This window comes from Mustela nigripes, chromosome 11, assembly GCF_022355385.1.
Source record: "Mustela nigripes isolate SB6536 chromosome 11, MUSNIG.SB6536, whole genome shotgun sequence".
NCBI lineage: Eukaryota > Metazoa > Chordata > Mammalia > Carnivora > Mustelidae > Mustela > Mustela nigripes.
In genome coordinates this window covers 17,140,164-17,162,267 of record NC_081567.1, presented here as the reverse complement: position 1 = coordinate 17,162,267, position 22,104 = coordinate 17,140,164, and the positions used below count along the sequence as shown (strand labels likewise).

Genomic DNA, 22,104 nt, shown 5'->3' with positions numbered 1-22,104 from the left:
CACAAGTAGGCAGAGGCAGGCAGAGAGTGAAGAAGGGAAGCAGGCTCCCTGCTGAACAGAAAGCCCTATGTGGAGCTCAATCCCAGGACCCTGGGATCACTACCTGAGCCGAAGGCAGAGGCTTTAACGCACTGAGCCACCCAGGCGCCCCAATAAGGTTATCTTTAAACGGCTATGGTGGCTGTCCACCTGAGTCATATGGAGGCATCTGCAACTTTCTCACACGCAATGCCAAGTGACAGTTTCTGGTATTGCTCTGCTCTTCGTTCATGAACCGGGACCACTTACAGAAGACGACGGAGTCAGACAATTCACCACTACCCAACTAGAAGAATTATCGGGGTAGAGAATTAACCAGGATTAAATGGAGGCTTCAGCAAAGGAGAAATGAACAGACACCATCTCAGTATGATCTTCGATTAAACCTGGACATTTCTGGGCCCCGAGACCTATTTAAAGTCTCTTCAACATTTTTAAGTAGAAATAAATTGTGGCTTTGAAAATGAAAACGAAACAAAGAGGTTGTCCCTATTCTTTAGCTCAGAAGAATTTTTCCAGAGTAGGATTGCTAAGGGGGGGAGTGGAGGGAGGAAGCAAAACAACAATAATAATCACGCGGCAAACAGCCCCCCCGGATGAGCTATTACTACACGCACGGTGCTGCACTAGGCACTTTACAGATTCTCACCTCATGCTCACCGCTCTGAGGTAGGGATTATTACCCGCATTTAAAAATCATTAGAATAACTAAGATACAGACACATTAAGCACTTCCCCTATGTTCCTCAGCTAGTAAGTAGAGCTGAAACAGAAACCGAGGTCTGTCCCCTAAGCCTATGCTTCTTTCCAGAAAGCAGGTTAACTAGAAAGACCACGCAGCCAGGAAAAGTGATCCGGAAGAGAGCTAATATTTAAATGCAGAAAAATATGCATGGTCCGAAGTCCTGAGTAAAAGGGCCATGCAGGCCATGACCACAACTGCACAAAGACAGGGACAAATGCTGACCGGGTGACGCAAACGTAAGAACCACTGAAGCGGATAAGATGACCTATTATTTTTCTCCCCTCAAAACAAGAATCTCTGAAGACTGTTCTCGAAGAAAATGATTTTACTCAACTTTAAATGTCCCAGTCTTTCAGTAGGTTACAGAGAGTTTTTCACAAATCGTATTTTAATCCTAGTGGGAAGGAATGCCCACAGAGCAGAGCGACTCTGCTCCACGCTGCAGCTTTCTAATGCAAACCCGAGCAAGCTGGAACAAGCTACCTCTGCAGGAGGCCACCCCCAGATTAGAGAGCCCGAGGACGACTTCAGCTGCTCTGAACTGGGCCAGGCTCCGGCAGAGTACGCAAGCCCTGCCAACAGGTCGGGGACAACTCTAGTGAATTTACTCAACTGGAAGTCACCCAGACGGGTTAAGCATTCGTGCAAAGATCCCTTTGGCTTTTTGACTTTTCAATTATTAAAATTTCATGTTTTCTATTCAGTTCTACATTTACAAACTGACATTTGGCCAGGATAATGACTTCTTCGGTGTCCTGCGCGTTGTGGGACACTTAGCAGCACCCATGGCTTCCACTTAGGAGATGCCAGTAGTACCCTCTCCTGTCATCCCGTTAGCCAAATTATTTCTCTGTGTTGCCAAATAGCCCCTACGGGGCAAAAATTGCCCCAAGTGACAATCAGGGATCTCACTGTAGCCTCAGTCCAGCAGAATGGGGAGAAACTCCATTCAAGGCGTCTGAGGGAGACCACGAGCTCACGGGAGCGGAGCGGCCCTCCCCAGCCCCATTTTCCTACACATGGCTTCTAAGGGGAAATGTGGAACGATCTGCCAAGCACATGAAGATCGGCAATCTGCCAAGTCCAGGAGAAAACAGGTATAAACTACTCTCCATCTATCAGCTCCCCGGAAACCTGCCAGTGCCAGGATACGTACAGACCCAAACTCGACAGAATGTGCCACAGAGACAGGAAAGACAGCGCCTCGAGTTCTATCGCAGAACAAGAGCAAACGCAGAATCTCAGGTATTTACACCATTCGTTTTGTTCACTGCTTCCTCCCTGGCCCCGCCCTTGTCCAAGCCAAAAGAGGGGAGGCCGAGAGGGGGCTAAGGAAGGAAGAGGGCCGAAGCCGCCCCCGTGCAGCAGGAAGCCACGGCCCCGACGTGCGGAGGGCATGGCCATGGCGCCCCCCGTTCAGTCCCCTCTCCTCTCCCAGCCCAGGAGGCCAGCGGTCAGGGAAGGCACAGAGCACACGGGGCAGAGCCAGGGCTCTAACCAGGGGCAGGAGGCGGCGGGCAGATGCCGGGAAGAGTGGTGGAGAAAGCCAACTTGGGGCGAAGGCCGCGCACTAGGCTGAGAAGGGTCTCCGTCCCGGCTCCGACACCAGCGCTGGGACTCCGCCCCTCCACAAGCCCCAGTTTCCTAGTTTGTAAACGAAAGATAAAACCATCATCTATTTCACAGGATTCTGGTCTAGTGGGGCAAGTTTAAAAGATAAGGCAACAATTTGAGGAAGTATTCTGAGAAGCAGACCACAAGCACACTTCAAGGCTTTTTCTACATCCAGAATGTTCGAGTGGCCGTTGCAGGGACTAGTTCCTGGGCTTTATTCTTTGAAAGAGATCAGACCAAAAACGATGTTACCAGAAAGCACATGAGGAAAAAAACACCACAAGCCCCGGGGCTGCCAGAGAGCTGCATGGGGACTCGGGCAGGGCAGAGCGAGGCGGCAGAGTGCCGGGGTAGGGGAGTGGACCGAGTATCTGGTTTACTCACTGGGTTTCCTGTCCCCACTAAGATCCTCGGCCACAACAGTGAGCTCACGGTCACTAGAGTTAAACAACCTCTTACAAGCTCTCCTGCTTCACTTGGCGTCTTCAGTGCGCAGAGGCAGTTGAGCAAAACCATGAAAATAAATGTTAATTAAATCATCAGCACTGTCCAAATAATGGAACAGGACCCGACAGCTTTGCTTGCAACTGTCAGAAAGAGAAAAAAGGCGTATCACGTGAACATGTAAGCCTATTGTTTTTTAAGGAGAAGTGCGCCAGCTTAAAAGCCTACTTCACTTCCCAGGCCCCCAACAGTCTCCATTTATTTTGCCTTTTCTCAAATATTAAAATTCAAGACTTCAAAAATGCTTTAATGGTGCCTAAGAGGCAATTTTCAAGAAGTACGAACCACACTTTCAGGTTTTGTTTGTATGGAAATGTGAAGTCTGTTCACACTGTGTTTCACCTCACCTCACCAACAAAACCTAAGCCGCGCAGAAGAGAGGCAGGCATCTATTTTGGATGTGTATTATCTGATCTTCCCCAAGCTGGCCTCCATCAAAGCAGAAACGGAGTTTGCTCAGCACATGCAGCTGAAGGAAGCCAACTAAAACACACAGCCTCTGGCACTGGAAAAATGATCTCTGGGAAACAAGTTTTATTAGAGCAAACCGGTAACTCCACACTGGACGTTAAGCTAGTATTCACTCACCTAAAACCAAATGCAATCCAACAGAACTACTCTTTGCAAACTAGTGTTTAAATGAAATGACACATTTTAAGATCAGCCAGACTGCAGGAGATTCCAGAGCGTGAGCTCATAAAAAAAAAATCAAAGCTCTGCCTCATTTGCGATTTTTTTCTTTAATCATCAGGTATTGCAAAATGTAGATCTGCTAAGTCATCGCAAATATCCACGTTGAAAATGAAAGTCTGCTACCAAGTACAAATAAAGTTCAAATCCCTGTCGGCTTTTAGTACACTCTCAAACTCAAAGTGTTGAATTTAACAAGTCTAACAAATGACTCTCTAACAGTTCTTAATCCAAGTACGATAAATGGAATCCGGAATAAATTAGTATACTATGAGCTGTTCTCAAAACGTCACGCTGTATTTTCAGCTCCACAGCAGCTCTGCAAGAATCTGAACTTCCGCTTGTTAACAACAACAGGCTACATGAAACAGCGCAGGCTTGGAGGTTTCTGATTTCAGCAGCCCATTTCCTGGGGTAAAGGAGAAAGATGGAGAAATCATTCTCATCAGCCCCACCAACCTTTACAGGAGAGGAAGAAGTGTGTGCAACCCACAGGACATACTCTACTTGAAAAGCATCTGTGATCATTCAGTGTAAACACAAGCATTCAGAAACTAAAAGTGTCTGCTCAGACACAATTTCCTCTATCTATCCTTGAAAGTAGCCATTTTTAGTCAAAATGCACTTTGACTTTTGAAAAAGGTATTATTGTAATTGTGGATAATGAGCCACCAGTAAATGACTTAGTGATCCTGCAAATATGCCCACGCTTGACCGAATTACCCGGAACTGATGTAAAGTCACTGCTGATTACGGCACGCTGATCTCATCTTCCCCGAGCCCCAGAGGGAAGAAGGCCCTCCGCACCCTCTCTTCCCCCCGCCCCCCCGCTCCTCCTTCAGGAAGCCAACCAGCTCCTGCACAGCAGACCTGTCAAGCCCACGGGCACATGCCAACCCCAACATGAGCAATACACCATGAAATCTGAGAAAAAAACAAACCAGAAGGGACAGCCACCAGCTCTAAACTGAAGGGGAGGGAGGTGGATGAAGACGATCAGGGGTGTCATCTTTCTGACAGGTGAGGAAGAAACAACATGAGTTGTTCAAAGTGTATTAGAAAGCACAGGTACTTACGAAGAACTAAGCAGAGCTAGCTCCTCAGAACACATGGGCAGAAAGGCCGAAAATAGATCAAGGAAGAGTCAGCATCTGTATCTGGCATAGGTAGCAATCACTACCCCATCGAGACCCCAAACTGCATTTAAAAAGAGGAACACCATCTGTGGTGGGCAGACCATACCACTTTCTCCTGAGGTCGGGGACGGCGGGGGGGTGGCAGCAGTGACGCTGTGTTTGTCCCATACGGTCTCCAAGATACCTATCAAGAAAGCAGAAACGGAGTTTAAGAGAGAAATGAAGTCTAACCTATGAAAATCAGACTGAGAAAACGATCTTGTATCTCTGATCAAACACCAGTATTTAAACGCCCCTCTCTCCAACGTACGCCCAACTGGACATTCCTGGACACCACCACTCGGATGGTCCAAACCCCATTTATCATGGCCCAAATACCTGCCGCTACTCCTGCTACGCTCCTCACCCAGCCAAGGGCTCCATCCCACAGGACCTCGGCCTCAGGCTTCTGCTGGCCCATCCGGCCTTGCCCCCACACAAGCTGCACACGCGCAACTGTGCGCTACTCCTTCCACACCAGCCTCTGCCCTGCTCTCCTCCTTCCCTCCAAACCCGACCTTCCCCCCAGACGGACAGCTGCTATCTGTCCCTCAGAGTCACACCCAGCTGTCATCTCTCCCAGAAAGTTCTGTCCACTCAGTTCTGCCTGCCATCTACTGTAACTCCTAACACACCCATTTTAGCTGTCTTTCCCCCTAGTACCCTAGGCCCCTCTAGTACCCCATATTAGAGGCACAGACTGTATTTTACTCCTCTCTGTATCTTTTTACAGAACCTACCACCTAAGATGATGGAGCATAAAAGCTTTTGAAAACAATGTGTTTTCAAAATATTTAGTATTATAATATAGGTGAACCTCGAAGTATCACAATATGAAAAAGAAGCCAGACACAAAAGGCCACATATTGTATTTTTTTTTTTTTTTTTTTTTTTAATGAAAAGGCCAAATAGGAAAATCCAGAGAGACAGAAAGATAAGTGGCTGCCAGGGGCTCGAGGGGGAGAAGGGTGGTGAGGAAAATGTTAAATGTTCTGGAATTAGATGCTGGGATTGTTGTGCAACCTTATGAATATATTAAAAACCACCGAGTGGATTTTGTGCTATGTGAACTAATCCCAAGTTTAAACATTTGAATGTCTGCACAGTAGGACACAGAGGTATCAGACATGGTCCTGGAGTGCAGAAATATGACCTCTAGCTGGGGCATCAGGGAATGTGCTCTGAGGAACGGGCTCCCCCAGGAAAGTGCGGAAGGACAGAAGCAAATGACAAGTTTACTTCGGATCGAGCACTCCTCACCGATGTTAAGTGCCCACTGCATGTCATGTGCTTCTGTAACCCCTAAAAAAGAAAACAGTTCCTAGACATCCAAGAGGAAAGCCAGGCAGAGAAGTGGAGATAAAAAGGCTTTTTCCACTACAACACCCCTTCCAGCAGCAAGCCTCAGCCCTCTTCCGCACTCAAGGGCCCTGGGCCCCGGGCCGCACCTGCGCCTCCTCTAGAGCAGCCCGGCCGTGCAGGGCCACCGCACTCCACCCTCACCCCACCTTCCGCCCCCTTCTGTGGTTTGCTTTTGCTTTCTGTTTAACCCCACTCCCCACATGCCATCACGAGGCTCTGATAAAAACAGACAAGAAAACACTACTTACAACTACAGCCTCGCACACCTCGTGCTGATGCTACACCTGGTCTTCCTTCGCGGCACAAAATCTGTAACTTTCCCACCCTCCTCTCCTCTGGCTTCTTCTGATCTTAAATTCGAATCCTTTTTAAGAAGGTGCTTGCCACCCAGCTTCCTGAGAAGGCAGCGCTTGGCATTTCAGTCACATCCCTGATGTGACTGGCGGGCCAATCCATAAAGACAATAAAGGAAGGAGGTCACCAGCACGTTCAGGGGTCCTACTGCGGGCTGGACACCGCACCCGGCACGGGCAGCCCACACCGTGTTCTGTTTTTCAGCTCCGCCACAGCCACAACTAGAGCGACTGCTCGAGATGGCAGAGCGTCCGTGCCACACTGCTCACCTGTCAGCAGCCCGAGCACGGCCTGCACCTGGTCCAGCAGCAGCTTCCGCAGCTCCTCCTTCCGAGCCACACTGAGGTCCTCACGGGGACAAGCCAGCTCTTCTGACGTTGTCTTCAACATGATCAGCCCAAGGGGGGTTGTCACAGGGGACTGGATCAACTGCAGGCAAAAGGAAGTTCTGAGCAGGCCGTCCCGCCGACGAGGAACAGGAGGACAGGGGAAGAGTAGACCTAGCAGTCCCTCCATGGTACAACCTCGCCAGCACGGGCACATCACTCAGGGCTCTGCAGTCCATTTTAGTTCCTTCTGTAGCCATTCAAAGTGTCTTCTCATCTCAAAGGACTAAGGTTCTAACCATGAACATGATGCTCTTTCACACCCAACATGACAATTTTTTTACACATCTACCTTCCCAACAGAGCCTTGGTCGCTCTGCCCAGACCGATGTAATAGTGACAGAGAAACGTGTAAACCACTTTGCAGTACCTCCATTTCCAAGCTTTGCCTACTTCATGGAAGTTTGAGATTGAGCATGTGGTGGAGCAGAAACATGCATACACATCACTCACCCATGACTTCGTCATCGACAACGGTTATGATTTTACAAATACCTATGTCGCACGTTTTACTTTTTCTATCACCTGCAATAACCACTGTGCTCTAACAGCTGCCTTAAGCAAGAGACAGAAAAAAGTACCCCTTCAACAGCATAATACTACTTAGATCTTTCTAATCAACTTCACAAAATTGAAAGCATTACTCACCAGTCATTTTTCAGTTTCCAGAAATGGTAAAAGCAAGCTGCCACTAAAATTCTGTGGACTTACAGGCTACACTCTAACAAAGGGCACACGGGGGCGCCTGGGTGGCTCAGTGGGTTAAAGCCTCTGCCTTCGGCTCAGGTCATGATCTCAAGGTCTGGGATCCCCCCATCGGGCTCTCTGCTCAGAGGGGAGCCTGCTTCCCCCTCTCTCTCTGCCTGCCTCTCTGCCTGCTTGTGATCTCTGTCTGTCAAATTAATAAATGAAATCTTTTAAAAAGGGCACACAACTGAGGAACACTTGACCAACTTCTTTAACCAGAAAGATAAATTGTTTGTTGATTCAATCTACAAAGTGAGGGAGGCGGAGGGCACGGGGAACTGCGGCGCAACAGAACACCTCTCCTCCACGTGAAGCAGCCCAGGGCACTTGCCTTTCTTTCGCAAACAGCTCTCCCCGCCAGTGGAGGGAAAGCTCATCCCCAAGAGCAGGAAATGCCTTCACTGGCGGGAACTCAGGATAAATTCAACTGCCCTCAGGAGCAGCATGACATGAAAACAGGGGCACGGGCAGCGTCTTGAAAATGCTGTCTACTGCATCAACTCTCCTGAAGGCTACAACTGTAGACCAGCCTCCACGGGGCTTTCTCGTCATCCTCTGCAAGCCTGGGCTGCTTCTAACGTGAGGAGGCGCAGGACGGAAAGAACAAGAAATCCCTGCAGCAACTCTTCTTTACCAAATAAAGAACTGACCCTTCACGCGCATCTCTTCCCTTCCTTCCAGAGGCCTGTGGGTTCCCACTCCGTACTGGAGGGTGACGGCCGGTAAGCAGGGCGGCTCCTGCTGGGATCAACACCGCGCATCGTGCGGAAAAAATAAACCACTGATTTCGATTCCTGAAACCAATACTGCACGGTGTGTTCACTAACTTGAATTTAAGTAAAAATGTGAAAAAATAAAACAAAACAAAAATAATAAAACAAATAAATAAAAGCGCTCCACTACTCCCCCCCCCCTCCTTCTGTTTCTCTCCTCCACCTCTTTCTTCTCAGTTTCTCCCCAAAGCCCTCAGTCTTACTCTCCCGGCTCGGAAGGCCACATGTTCCACTTGACAATGCATTTCCCTGTAGAAAGGAAAAGTTCTGTGCTCTGTAGGGAGTAAAAAATTCCTGTCTTATGGAAAATGCAGCCGAAAGCCCTTTCTCTCATTTGGAAAAAAGGAAGGCGGCCAGGCAGAAAGCCGGCTGAAAGGGAAACCTGTTTCTACCCGCAAGAACAACTACGTCAAATGTCTTTTTCTCACGAGCTTTGTGTCCAGAAGACTTGTCAGTGAAATACTGCCTCCGCTTACCATCTTCACATGTGTAATGGATGCTCAGAACACAGGTCATTCTGGGGAATTTATTTTAACAGAGAATAAACACTTTGAGGGTGAAAGTCAGGTTCTTAGCGTGAGCTTCTGAAAAGGTTCATGGTTTCACTACGCCACCGCACCAGAAACGAAATGGCGATTCCTTCTGTGCTGCTCGTCCTTTAATTACCTGGTCCCAAGCAGTGCGACCACAGGTGCAGCCCAGCAGAGTTCAGGAATCTGAACAGACTCTAGAAAGGCATGGTATTGGGGCTTCTGTTTTGGGGTGAGGAGGGAAGCAAAGGTGACTTTCAACTTCAACTACTTCCTGCTCCGGCAGCTACAAAGGCTGTAACCAATACACAGAACTACAAGCGTCCTTCTGGGGCCCAAACTCAACTCCCCTCGGCCTGGTATGTGGTCACAACGATGGCGTAAACTGCACAGAGGCCCAGCCAGCCAACACAGAGTTAAAAACAGAAACCAACAACTCTGCATCCCACACGGCAAGTAGAACATGATGGAACTGAATCAGAAAAAATCTTTCTAGATGGTTCATTCAAAGGATCGTCGTATGGGGCACCTGGAAGGCTCAACTGGTTCAGTGACTGACACTTGGTCTCAGCTCAGGTCAGGTCTCAGTTCATCTCAGGGCTGTGTGTTCAAGCCCCACAATGAGCTCCACAGGGCCAGAGGGCCCACTTAAAAAAGGGGAGAGAGGGCGAAGGCGCCTGGGTGGCTCAGTGGGTGAAGCCTCCGCCTTCGGCTCGGGTCATGATCTCAGGGTCCTGGGATCGAGCCCCGCATCGGGCTCTCTGCTCGGCAGGGAGCCTGCTTCCTCCTCTCTCTCTGCCTGCCTCTCTGCCTACTTGTGATCTCTCTGTCAAACAAATAAAATCTTGAAAAAAAAATTTTTTTTTTAATTTTTAAAAAATAATAAATAAATTAAAAAGACATAGGATGGTGAAATTGACTCCAGAACTGGTTTGCTTCTGTTTGCCACTAAAGAAAAGTTTACTTTATCATCATCATCAGAAACATCATCAACTGGAGGTGTCTCAGTGGCTGAGTCAGTTAAGCCTCTGCCTTCGGCTCCGGTCATGATCTCAGAGGCCTGGGATGGGGCCTGCATCAGGCTTCCTGCTCAGTCAGGAGTCTGCCTGTCCCTCTGCCCCTCCCCCTGCTCCTGCTTGCTCTCGCTCTCTCTCTCAAATAAATACATAAATAAATAAATACATATTTTCTTTTTTTAATGTCAGAAACTGAGCACCACTATTCTTTTTTTTTTAAGATCTTGTTTATTTATTTGACAGAGATCACAAGTAGGCAGAGAGGCAGGCAGAGAGAGAGGAGGAAGCAGGCTCCCTGCTGAGCAGAGAGCCCGATGCGGGACTCGACCCCAGGACCCTGAGATCATGACCTGAGCCGAAGGCAGAGGCTCAACCCACTGAGCCCCCCAGGCGCCCCGAGCACCACTATTCTTGACATGGCTTTTATGTTGCTATTCATCTCATGGATAAATGAGGAGGGAATAATATGACAAAAAGGATTTTAGAGATCACTTTGTCCAATCCTCTTGTTTCACAAAGGAGGAAACAGAGGTTCCCAAAGGGGCAGGAGTTGCTAAAATCAAAGATGATTTGTGACAAAATTGGAAACAGACCCCAAAGGCACATGCTCTCCAGTGCTCGCTCCACTGTGGAGTGTCTCGAAGGCACAAAGGCCGCGTGAGGTAAGCATGAAGGTGGGAGGTGGTGAACAGAGGAAGACACTAGCCCTTCTAAACTCCACGAGCACTTCACCTAAATATGCTCTTCCAAACTGTCATTTGTTACCAGTAATTATACTTCCAGGGCAGACAAAATGTCTATTCTCCATCCAAGGAAGTGACCCCAGGTGGGTGGACACACAGCTCCTCCCCACCTGCTGCTGCTAGGACCAGGCATCTCCGGCTCACATTCCACTGCTTCTTCTCAGGGAACATGCCACTAGCCCACCTAGGAACGCACTCCCACTCTAGGAGGGTGATGGAGAGTCACCACAATGGTGCTCATCCTGGAGTAAAGGGAAGTGTATCAGAGCAAGCCCCCCCCTTAAGTCCTACCAGTCCAGCTTCGCTAGCCTCCTTGCCATTCCTCAGGGTCTTTGCAACTGCTATTCCGTCTGCCGCAAATGCTGTTCCCCTAGATACCCACATGGCTCACTCCATCGCTTCCACCTAGGTTTCTGCTCAAATGGCTGCTCCTCAGAAACGCTTTCTATCAGCATCCCAGCTACATGACACCTTTCTCTCTTTCTCCTTACTCTGGATTTAATTTTCTTTGTCTTACTTATAACTACCTATAAGCTCACTTATTGTTTATGGATGTCTGCCCACTGGGTTAAGTTCCATGAAGGCAGGGACACTGTTTTTGTTTCATTACTTTATCCCCACCAGATATCTAGCACAAGGCTGGTATTCAACAAATACCTTACTGAATCAATGAATCAATCTCCTTTGCAGTATCGACCCAAAAAATCTCCAAATAAACACATCACTATACACAACCCCCCCAAAATTTTTTTGAATGAAGAATTTTTGTGCCACTTTGAGGCAATCTGAGAGAAGGAATAAGGGTACTGTATTTTTCTTGCTGCCCCATCATTCAGATGCCTTGCAGAGAGAGCAGTCAGAATGTTAGAAAATGTCCTGAACCGATCTATAGTCACTGAGACACTGATTTTCAGAGAATTTTATTCCTATCAACTGTACATAATACCCATTTCCTGCATACTCACAACTATCTCAGTAACATGAAACTGCTTCCAACTTCAGTCAGGATTCAAATGAACAACTGAACAACAGCATCTTTCTGCCTGGCTTTCAGGTCCTGCCCTTACTCTGATGACTTCCAAATCCTGACCTGTGGCCAGACCTCTTTCCTGAGCCCCAGATCCACAGTTCTCAAAGTCTCACTAGATATCCACAGAAGAACACACAAACCATGAATGCGTTTTCGGCCAAACTTAACTCACCGCCTTCTACCCAACTCCATTTCCTCTCCCTTCACCCCTGGCCTGGAAGACCGGTGACCTGAGCCAGGAACTTCCCTGCCCTCACCCCTACCGCCCCACACTGACCAAAGCCTCTTGACTGGGTCTCCTAAGTGCCCCATCTCCACCGCCCAGGAAGGCCTCAGGGCCAGGTCCTCCCTGTCTCACTCACACTCAGGACTCTAGCCTCGCCCCTCTGCAGTCGAGACCCCTACTGTTCCAGAGCGGTCTTTCCAGCACAAAAATGTGGCTGTGTGTTCTCCCCTCTACACACCTTTCATGCGCTCCCAACGAAGGACTATGACTTACAAACTGAAGTCCCCTGCAAAAGCAAGGCCCTTCCTGGCCGGGCGCCGGCCCATCAACCTGGCCACGGATTCCAGCACCCCAGCGCCTCACACCTCCCCCAACGACGCTGAAAACACGTCAGTTCCTAAAGCTGAACGCTCGGCCGTCACTGCACTCCACACACACCTCCACGCCGTAATTAGCCACGGTGCTGGATAATTACTGTTTGCACAGCTAGTCACCCCACCAAATTAAAACTATTGCTCACCCCTGTACCCCCACACCTGGAGCAGTACCTAACAGGTTTTCAAATTTTGCTGAATAAAATCTCACAAGAAGTTAACAAAGGGATTGGGTTCTCCCCGCTCGAAGGTACAACATGTCTCAAGAATGCAGAGTTAAGCGAATGAGTTCATGTATCCTACAATGAACTCTCTACTATGGTTCCAAAATGCTGATCTTAAAACTCATCTTTAAGAGAAGGAAATAACCACTTCTACAATCAAACAGTTTATGAGATGAGGTATATCCTTACCTGTAAAATGTTCGTAAAAAAGTCATGGTAGAACATGGGCCAATCTTGACGGCCAATGTCAACAATAACTTTGCAGAGCTTGTTCCGGATAAAGTAAGGTAAGGTTTTGTGGTGGGCCAAAAGGAGTTTGGGCAGGCAGCTGCGGATTTCCATCTTATCTTGAGATGGGACCCCAAGCCACATTTTATTGATCAGATTCTGAAACACAAATACACATCTTTGAAATTAACCATCTCTACACAAAAGGAGCTCGTTTTCATCCACTGGTTAGCTACATCATCTCAAACAAAACCCCTGCTTTTAAACAAAGGTTTAGGGCAAATTGGCAATAAGAGTACCAGGAACATTTAAACCCTGTAATACAACAGTCTCATTCCTGGAATGGAAAGATGTGCTAAATAAGTTCACAGAAACAAAGAGCTCCACATGCAAAACTTTCTATTACACATTGTCTCTAATGGCCACCAAAAATGACAAAAACAAGTCTAATATTCAAAATAGGAGAATGGCTTGGTCAATAATGGTATAAGCACTTAGTGGCATAAGCAATATGATTACAACTAGGTTTTTAAAAATGCGCACAGAGGGGCACCTGGGTGGCTCAGTGGGTTAAAGTCTCTGTCTTCAGCTCAGGTCATGATCTCAGGGTCCTGGGATCGAGCCCCACATCGGGCTCTCTGCTCAGCAGGGAGCCTACCTCCCCCTCTCTCTCTGCCTGCCTCTCTGCCTACTTGTGGTCTCCGTCTGTCAAATAAATAAATAAAATCTTTAAAAAAAAATGTGCACAGAAAGACAAAAACTGGAAGACAGTTGAAATAAGTGAAAATGTTTGTGGTTGGGATAACGGTATTATGGGTACCATCTCTCCTCCCAAAGTGTTTTTCTTTCATTATCTTTCTCTTTTAAACAACAACACGGAAGGAAAGGTTGCGTGTTAACACAAACAACCTACCCACCAACCGAGCGCTGTCTCACCTTTCTGGGTTGGAAGATGGAAAGGTGCCCCAGGACAGGAGATATCCTGACAGAGGCCGTGAGTGGGAGGAAGCCCCTGAGCTGAGCTACCATTCTTTCCCAGCCATCTGCACACCGAAGCTAAAGTCCAATATCAACAACCTGGCACTGCGACCACAAAATACTTTTCCAAACAGCAGAAAGTCGTTTGACAACTTACCTCAAACACCGTTAAACTATACATCATGACATAGTCATTCCTGGTGCTGGAGAGGAAATACAGGCAGAGTCTCCAGGCTCCTAATTGCTGGGCAAAGTTATCGAGAAGCTCCTCTAGAAAAGTTAAATAGCAACAAAAGAAGGCTATGAGGGACATGAAATCAATACAAGGCTAAGCTGTCTCATCAGGGTTTTTTTTTTAAGATCTTATTTATTTATTTGACAGACAGAGATCACAAGTAGGCAGAGAGGCAGGCAGAGAGAGAGGAGGAAGCAGGCTCCCCGCTGAGCAGAGAGCCCGATGTGGGGCTCGATCCCAGGACCCTGAGATCATGACCTGAGCCAAAGGCAGAGGCTTTAACCCACTGAGCCACCCAGGCACCCGACTCATTAGTTTTTAAACACGTATTTCTCCATACCATGTGACTGACACCAAAACCACTAGAAAAATCCAGCCATGTATTCGCGGTAGGAAGGACAGCCTATACATTTTTCTGACTCTAACATGACCACGAGCGTGGATAGTGTGTTTGGCCATCTCCAGTCTAATACCCTATGGGCACTTATTTAGGCAGAGAAACTTTCACTGTTAAAGTTCTTACTTAACCTGGGGCGCCTGGGTGGCTCAGACAGTTAAGCATCCAGCTCTTGATTTTGGCTCAGGTCACGATCTCAGGGTTGGGAGATGGAACTCCATGTCAGGCTCTGCGCTCGGAGTGGAGCCTGTTTCAGGTTCTGTCTCTCCCTCACCCTCTGCCCCTACCTCCTCAAAAAAAAAAAAAAGTTCTTACTTAACCTAAGTATGGTCAGTTATAAAATACCACTTCAAAAAAAAATCATTTCACCTTATGAGTGATGGCTAATTATTAACCTGTTTCCCTTGGAGTACCGGCTATATATATTTCTTTAGGACTCACACTGTTCGCACAAACACAAAATGATGGCTAGGGAGGCAGGACAAGAAGATACTAAGGATAACCTTCTTAGTATAGGGCAGGGAAAAATGCAAGAGAATTAAAGATGGATAACTCTCTTTATTTGGTCTTCATTTGGTTTTATTTTAAAATACCACACCAAAAACAGTCTGTAAGTCACAGCAGCAATCATGGGCTTGGAAGCTGCCAGGAGCAGCCCAGTGCACATCCAATCAGTTAGAAATGATTTCCTCCTCCTTAGACGGCTGGTAGGATCAGCCAGAACCCCAAGATAGCAAGCACTAAGAGTCTGTCACCACGTCTCTGGACCCACTACCGCTCAGTCACCTTGACCTGCTGCTCTGGTCATGGAATACAACACAAAAGGGGTAAAAATTTTAAAAATCAAAATAAGCATAAGTTTAAGAGGATAAAAAAGTAATTAATTTAAAAATTAGAAAAAAAAAAAAAAGCTTTATAAAAGAGTAAAAAGATAAACCTCAACAACCCTGGGGCGCCTGGATGGCTCAGTGGGTTAAAGCCTCTGCCCTCGGCTCAGGTCATGATCCCAGAGTCCTGGCATCAAGCCCCATATCAGGCTCCCCCAGGGAGCCAGTTTCCTCCTCTCTCTCTGCCTTGCCTCTCTGCCTACTTGTGATCTCTGTCTGTCAAATAAATAAAATCTTAGCAAAAACAAAACAAACAAACAAAAAAACCCGTCAACAACCCCAACAGATTCTAGGAAGCGCCTGGAAAAGCAGGAAGTACAGCAGCCTAAAATCCTAAAATCACTGCTCTGCTAGCACTCTACAGCCCCACTGAAAATCCCACACAAGAAAGCCGATGGCCTACTCTTCCAGCTAAGTGAAAGTCCGTAAGACTCCCAGAGCAGGAGCCGAAGCAGAGAGGGACTCTGACCAGGAAGGAGGAACTCTGGGCTAGAGACTGCCGCTCGTCTACGGAGTCTCATTCCAGGTCATCACTGCTCCTCTTGGAGGCTCCGGCTTCCTCCACTGTGAAAACGACCGGCCTGTCCCCCGAGTTTCCCTGCAACAGTGTATCTCTAGAGCACTAACAACGTGCCTTCGGTGGAGGGTGGGCAGAGCCCCTTTCTCCCACCTCACCACGAAAGCCTTCAGTTTACCCAAGATACCAAAAAAGCAGCCAGTGGTTCCAGCCCACACACTCAGACCAAGCCCCAAAGACTAGATACAAAGAGAACTGAACTGACGCACACCCACCATAGAGAGCCAAGCATCCAGGGATCCCTGTTAGCCTGTATTTAAATTAGACATCTGTAGTATCTGGTTATTTAATACTATTTTAAATCAGATTAGAAGCAGAGTTGCGCAGCGGAAGCGTGCTGGGCCCATAAATCAGATTAGAATACGATTTTAGTTCAGAGGTTCCACTTTTAACTCATGAACACTGAAAGTGAGCAATAGCTGCTTTGCCAACCAAAAAATTAAGAGAAAAACCAAAAGGATCTCAATAAGCTAAAAAGAGGACTTCAAAGATATTAGTGTTGGGATATAGCAGACTGATGTAAGGGGCAGATCCTTCCCCTGCTTTGGTAAAAATCACCAGTGGTATTTTTACTGTAAGTATAAGGTACTCTGGTAGCATAAAACTAGCGAGAAGACCGATCACTCTGGAGGCAGTAGGGTCAGCCCAACTGAGTACTGAGAGAGTCTAGGAAAGCAAGCCAAGTGGATATTCGAGGCCAAATGCCTGATTATCTATTGGGTTCGGCTTCCGTCAGCATCCCTCTGTTTACAAATATTCTATTTCTCTACAGTATACTCCCTGAGAAAAGACAGGCATGCATACGACAGGCCTAAACGAGATGACCAAGTTTAAAAGTTAAAAAAAAAGAGAGAGTAAGAAATTTACAGCTACCAGGAGCTGATGTGTCTGAAGAATGCAAGAGAAAATGGATTACAGGACAAGGTCTGGCCACCTGGAAACCCAGACTCCAGTCAAACTCTGGACCAAAGAGTCCTAGAGACAGAAAAAGCCCTCTCCAGAGGCAATGAACATGAGGTCCATACAGAGCAGTCAGACATCCGAGGGGGAAAAGCCTTTAGGATGGCCTAGAGAAGAAACATCGCTTGTTTTGAAGTTCGGGGGTTAAGTGTGGACTCAGAGGGGACAATAAAGATTGCTCCAGGAATGCAGTGCAACACGTCTCCGAGGCAGAGATCGGACTCTTGAGTACACACTGTAGTTTACAGTATGCTTTCATGAATATCGTTCACATAAATGAATATGAAATTCAAAAGGAAATTCTACAAAGCCCTGAGGTTCCCAGAAAACCTAAAATAACTATATCTACATCTCTGTGCTGTTTGAAGCCTTTCTTCATCAAAACCTGCAGAATGGAAGAGACAATGGCAGAGATCAGGAAGAAGATGCAAGAAGCCCCCAGAGGAAATACCAGTTAAAGGGTCTGTGGGCACTAGGTAAGGTCTGGATGAGACTTCCATACACCGAAGTCATGTCATTTTAACACTTTCATGAGGTTGTATGTTTGTTTGTTTTTTTAACTAACAGTCGCAGGCTTCTTTTATAGAAGTTCAACATTGCTGAAATTAAGAACAAAGCAGTGGGCGGGGTTTTCCACACTTGGCCAAAGGGAAGGAAAGCCAACACTCTGGATGAGTGTGGGCCCGGGGACCCCAGCCCTTGCACCGCTAGATTTGCAGATGCCACCGACCAGCAAGATGAGAGCAAGAGTCCCAGGGAAACGAGCAGTCTTGACCCGTGCAGGCCGCAAACTCCTTCCTCCTCACCAGGGCCTTTTCCTCTCCAGTGACTCGTCCACTCAACACCTCACTTACCTATCTCACGTTTTCTTTCATTGGTTGTACAATCGTGGAAAAATTCTGTCATCAGACTTTCCAATGCCCTGAGGGAGGCTTCTTCAGATGCCTAACAAAGGAATTTGAAAGAAAAGAAAAAGATCAGTAACTGCATCTCCTCCAAGTCACATTCGTAAATTTACTTCCTCAAATGTCTTGGGCTCAACATTCTTCAAATGCATGGGATTCAGAAAAACTGAAGGGCATTTCCCAGCTGGCTCAAATCCCAAATTTCGAGTATACCCTATAAATTCATGCTACTGTACAATCGATTTTCAATTATTTATGCTAAGGAAAAAGGGAACAAATAACTCAAAATATCGTTCCAGAAATATGTTAAAAGCAAATTAACAGCCCCCAGCCCGGACCGAACAGAAGGAGTGAAGAGACTAGGGGAGAAGGTTAGGGCTCCCTAGAGACTGCCTGTCGATGATGCATTTACCCCACAGCTAAGTAACTGGCCATATTTGGACTGAGAAGAACTGCAGTCAAGCTGCTGGGGGTTCTGAAGGCACTTACGGGGTCACGTGTTCTGACAAGTCTCAATTTCAAATGAGCAGCCACCAGAGACTAAGGGTAGGACAGCTAAGAGGCAAGCTGAGCGGGAACTCAGAATGAGCGTGTCCCAACCAGCCAGACTCTCAGCAGAGCGGGTCGGGCGGAGGAGAGGAGGGGCGCTCGACCGCGACGCCCAGCCGCTCCCTCCTCCATGGGGAGCCCCCAACCCACTTACTCTGCTCCCACTCGCGTGGGTGACGTCCTCTGCAGCAGAGTTGGAGTCAACACTCCACTCACCCATCCGCGGAAAGGTGAGCGCTCCCAGACCATTTCTGAATTCTCACTGGCATTATCTACCCAGAAATGATCAAGAGCCCAGCGCAGTTCTGATTTCTGATCTCTGAGTTCCAGTCTCCCCAGCTTCCCTCCTCCCTTCTCCGCAGCCTCTCCATTGAGCGCCCCCACCCCCCCCCCCCCGCAGTGAGAACAGACTATGAAAACTGTATTTTAAAACGTGTCCACACTCAGATGTATGTATCAAACCATAATATTACCGGAGGCCTCCACTTGGTAACCGACTTTGGAAGACACCGAGGAACTGAGCCACCTCTGTGGGTAAATCGGCTCTTAGGACGGGTCCTAATTACAGAGGCGGGGTCAGGCTTGCACCAGCCCAGACACCAACGGGCAGAGCACGCACACCACAGAACACAAGGGGACCACATTCAAACAGTTCCGGGCATGGCTGTCCCTCCCATGCTGCGGTCACATACAAACGGCTGTGCCATGACAACTCGCAATGACATGCTGAGTGATGAATTACTGTAAGTTTTAGCTCTTCGAGGTTAGCTGAATTTTGTATTTATGGTCAAGATTAGCCCTTGAACCTGGGTGGCTCAGTGGGTTAAAGCCTCTGCCTTCAGCTCAGGTCATGATCTCAGGGTCCTGGGATCGAGCCCGGCATCCGGGTCTCTGCTCAGCGGGGAGCCTGCTTCCTCCTCTCTCTCTGCCTGCCTCTCTGCCTACTTGTGATCTGTCAAATAAATAAATAAAATCTTAAAAAAAAAAAAAAAAAAAAAGATCAGCCCTCGAACCTTACTCTTTTTTTAAACCAATGTATCACCTCAACTGAATAATATCCTTGGATCGCAGGTTAATCTGAATTACACATTTTGGGGCACCTGGCTGGTTCAGCCGGTATAGCGCGTGACTTCTTGATCTCAGGGCCGTGAGCTCAAGTCCCATGTTGGGCCTGGAGCCTTCTTGGAAAAAAAAAAAAAAACAAACCTACACATTTTTTTCAAGTGGTGAAATAACTGATGGGTCAGGCTAAAAGAAGCCTGAAATCTTTTTCACCTTTTTCAAGTTTTTGTGTTGATCAAAACATCCTCACTGTCTCAGCTTTCCTCAGTAAATGCTGAAAACTCAAATTCCTAAACTGAACTGCTGTAAGTAAAAAAGTGCCTTGGTCTGTTTCATAAATCGACTTAGGATGCCAATTTCATTTGAAAAAAGGATTTGCTATTTTAAAAAAAGTTTCTGGAAAGATCTGAAAGAATCAAAGGAAAAACTCACAAGCAACTTACTGGCAGAAAATTAAAATTAAAATTAACATAAATTAAGAGATATCTGTTGAACTTAAGTCAGTTATTTAGTTAAAATAAATCAATTGGTCTTCTGGAGCCAAAATGGGTGCCTGAAAACTCAAGACATTTCCAAATCCCACCTGCTCCACAACTTTTTCTTGTACTGAAACATTTCATAGCTGAGCCTAGTAAACACCTGAGCTCACCACATTCAAGCACTCAACCATCAAGGTCTATTTTGTACTGGTTCTTGAGGCAGAAGTTTGTGAACTCGCCAATTCCTAGCCATGTATTAAATGCTACTGGGGCAAATTCGGGACAATCTCTCCAAAAAATGCAATTCTAACTCCATTCCCAGTCCCATCCAGCCCTCCCCAGCTCAAACCCGAGAAGCATTCCAGCAGAAAAGCAGAAAAGATTTAAACATCCAGAAGGATCAGACTATGATGCCCTCCACCAAACGATGGTCACATGGAAACAGAAACTATAAAACCTAACCCAGCAGTATCACCAGGTATTTCCCAACAAGAACAAACAGTAGGCTGCTCGCATTTTCAATCACCCCTATTCTGTAAGTACTAATACCTACCTCACAGTGACCCGTGTAAAGCTGCTATGTAAACTCTGAAGAACTATCTAATTCAGTTATGGCTACTATCATTTGTATTTGGTCTTAAATGAAATGAAAATGAATACAGACCAAAACACAAAAACAAAAAAAGAGAGAGAGCGAGAAAAGTGGTCAGGCCTACTTTGAAACTGGAGATTCATGTCCTCGGGCTTTACAGGCTTTGTCCAAACATATCTAGTGAGGCTTTTCCAACTGGATTTCAAAAATTAAACTATGTAAGTTTACAAGAGACAAAAAGAAGGCTGAAGAAGCCTTGCCAACGTCATACAATTAGAACAGAGATGGTAAAACATAAAAGATAGGCTCAAGACCAGCAAATGGCCAAAGGATATTGGAAAAGTCACCCCAACTGGCAAGAAAGCTACTGGAACCTTTGCCAGATGTTTCTAACAGATGACGAAGTCAAAATCAAGATTGCTTGGGTTTAAGAATTAAAAGCAAGTAAGGAAGTGGTAATATTCCAGCAGATTACCCTTCCTAGCAATAAAGGACTAAAACATAAAACAAAAACCAAGTGCCATGATGTGGTAGGAAGTGAAGGTTCCAATTCCCAAAGACTATTCAAGCACTGCACTAATTTATGAAGCACATTCAGGGTTCAGATACGCCCGAATGCTTCCCAGCTTGTGCTTGGGACGGGAGATCCCGATCTTGAAGAATAAAGGAAAGAGAAGATCAAATTAAAACCAAGTAAGGCATATTCACATGAAAAAAATTCCAGTTGGATTACAGGTATAAAATGTGAGAGATAAAATAATAAAGCTTCTAGAAAGTAATACAGAACATCTTCATGCGAAGTAAAACCCTGGGGCAGGAATCGAAAATAAACCTGGGTCAGAAGATACTCTCAGAGAGCTATGTGAATATCTCAAATAAACCAAAGTTTTTTGCTCCAGAAAGAGTTAAAATCTGGGAAGTTAAAATCTGAGCAGTTAAAATCTGCTCCTTCTAAAATTTTTTTTTTTTTAATTTGTCAGAGAGAGAGAGGGAGAGAGAGCGAGCACAAGCAGGCAGAGAGGCAGGCAGAGGCAGAGGGAGAAGCAGGCTCCCTGCCGAGCAAGGAGCCTGATGCGGGACTCGATCCCAGGGCGCTGGGATCCTGACCTGAGCCGAAGGCAGCCGCTTCACCAACGGAGCCGCCCGGGCGTCCCAGCATCTGCTCCTTTTCTACCAGTGCTCCCAGTTCAGCAGCTCAGAGACGGATCTCCTATAGACTCATTTATTAAGGAGCAACGAAGTCAACCAACACCAGCCATCGGCCAACAAATCGTAAGGAAAACCTGAAAGGGGAAGATCCCGTAATCTGACATCTTTTTGGACTCTTCCCTCTCAGCTGTGCCCGCAACTACGGTCATCCGGCTGGCTGGTTCCTGCTTTCCGCGGTCTTTTAGATTTGCACCTTTTCCCTCACCACAACTTCTCCCAGGCCCTAATCCCCGCCTGTCAAGGCTACCGTAACTTCTCTCAGCTCGGTCGCCTTGATGTCAGCTTCCCCGATTCCAATCCAATCTGTGCTTCACACCAGATAAATTCTTCTCAACACTGATTCTTTGTCCCCAACTATTGTAAATCTAGCTTTAAAGAGCCTTTGAATCTGGACGGCCATTCATTCGACAAATCAGCTCAGTGCTCACTGACTGACTCTGCGTTAAGCCCCAGAGATATAAGGGTAAGTAAGACCACCCCGGACTTCAAGGAACTGGAGGAAGCCTGCGGAGAG

At 46.9% G+C, this 22,104-nt stretch overlaps 1 protein-coding gene across 3 annotated transcripts in view; it reads right to left on the bottom strand.

The window, feature by feature from the left end:
- Nucleotides 1–22,104, bottom strand: part of XPO6 (exportin 6) — a 98,486-nt gene that overhangs the window by 52,313 nt on the left and 24,069 nt on the right. For all 3 annotated transcript variants that reach the window (XM_059415065.1, XM_059415064.1, XM_059415063.1), the window contains exons 2-6: nt 17,649–17,739; nt 13,896–14,008; nt 12,722–12,919; nt 6,753–6,912; nt 4,835–4,912 (exon numbers count right to left, since the gene is read on the bottom strand). In XM_059415065.1, the coding sequence (XP_059271048.1) occupies nt 4,835–4,912; nt 6,753–6,912; nt 12,722–12,919; nt 13,896–14,008; nt 17,649–17,739 (640 nt within the window). The remainder of the gene's footprint in view (nt 1–4,834; nt 4,913–6,752; nt 6,913–12,721; nt 12,920–13,895; nt 14,009–17,648; nt 17,740–22,104) is intronic.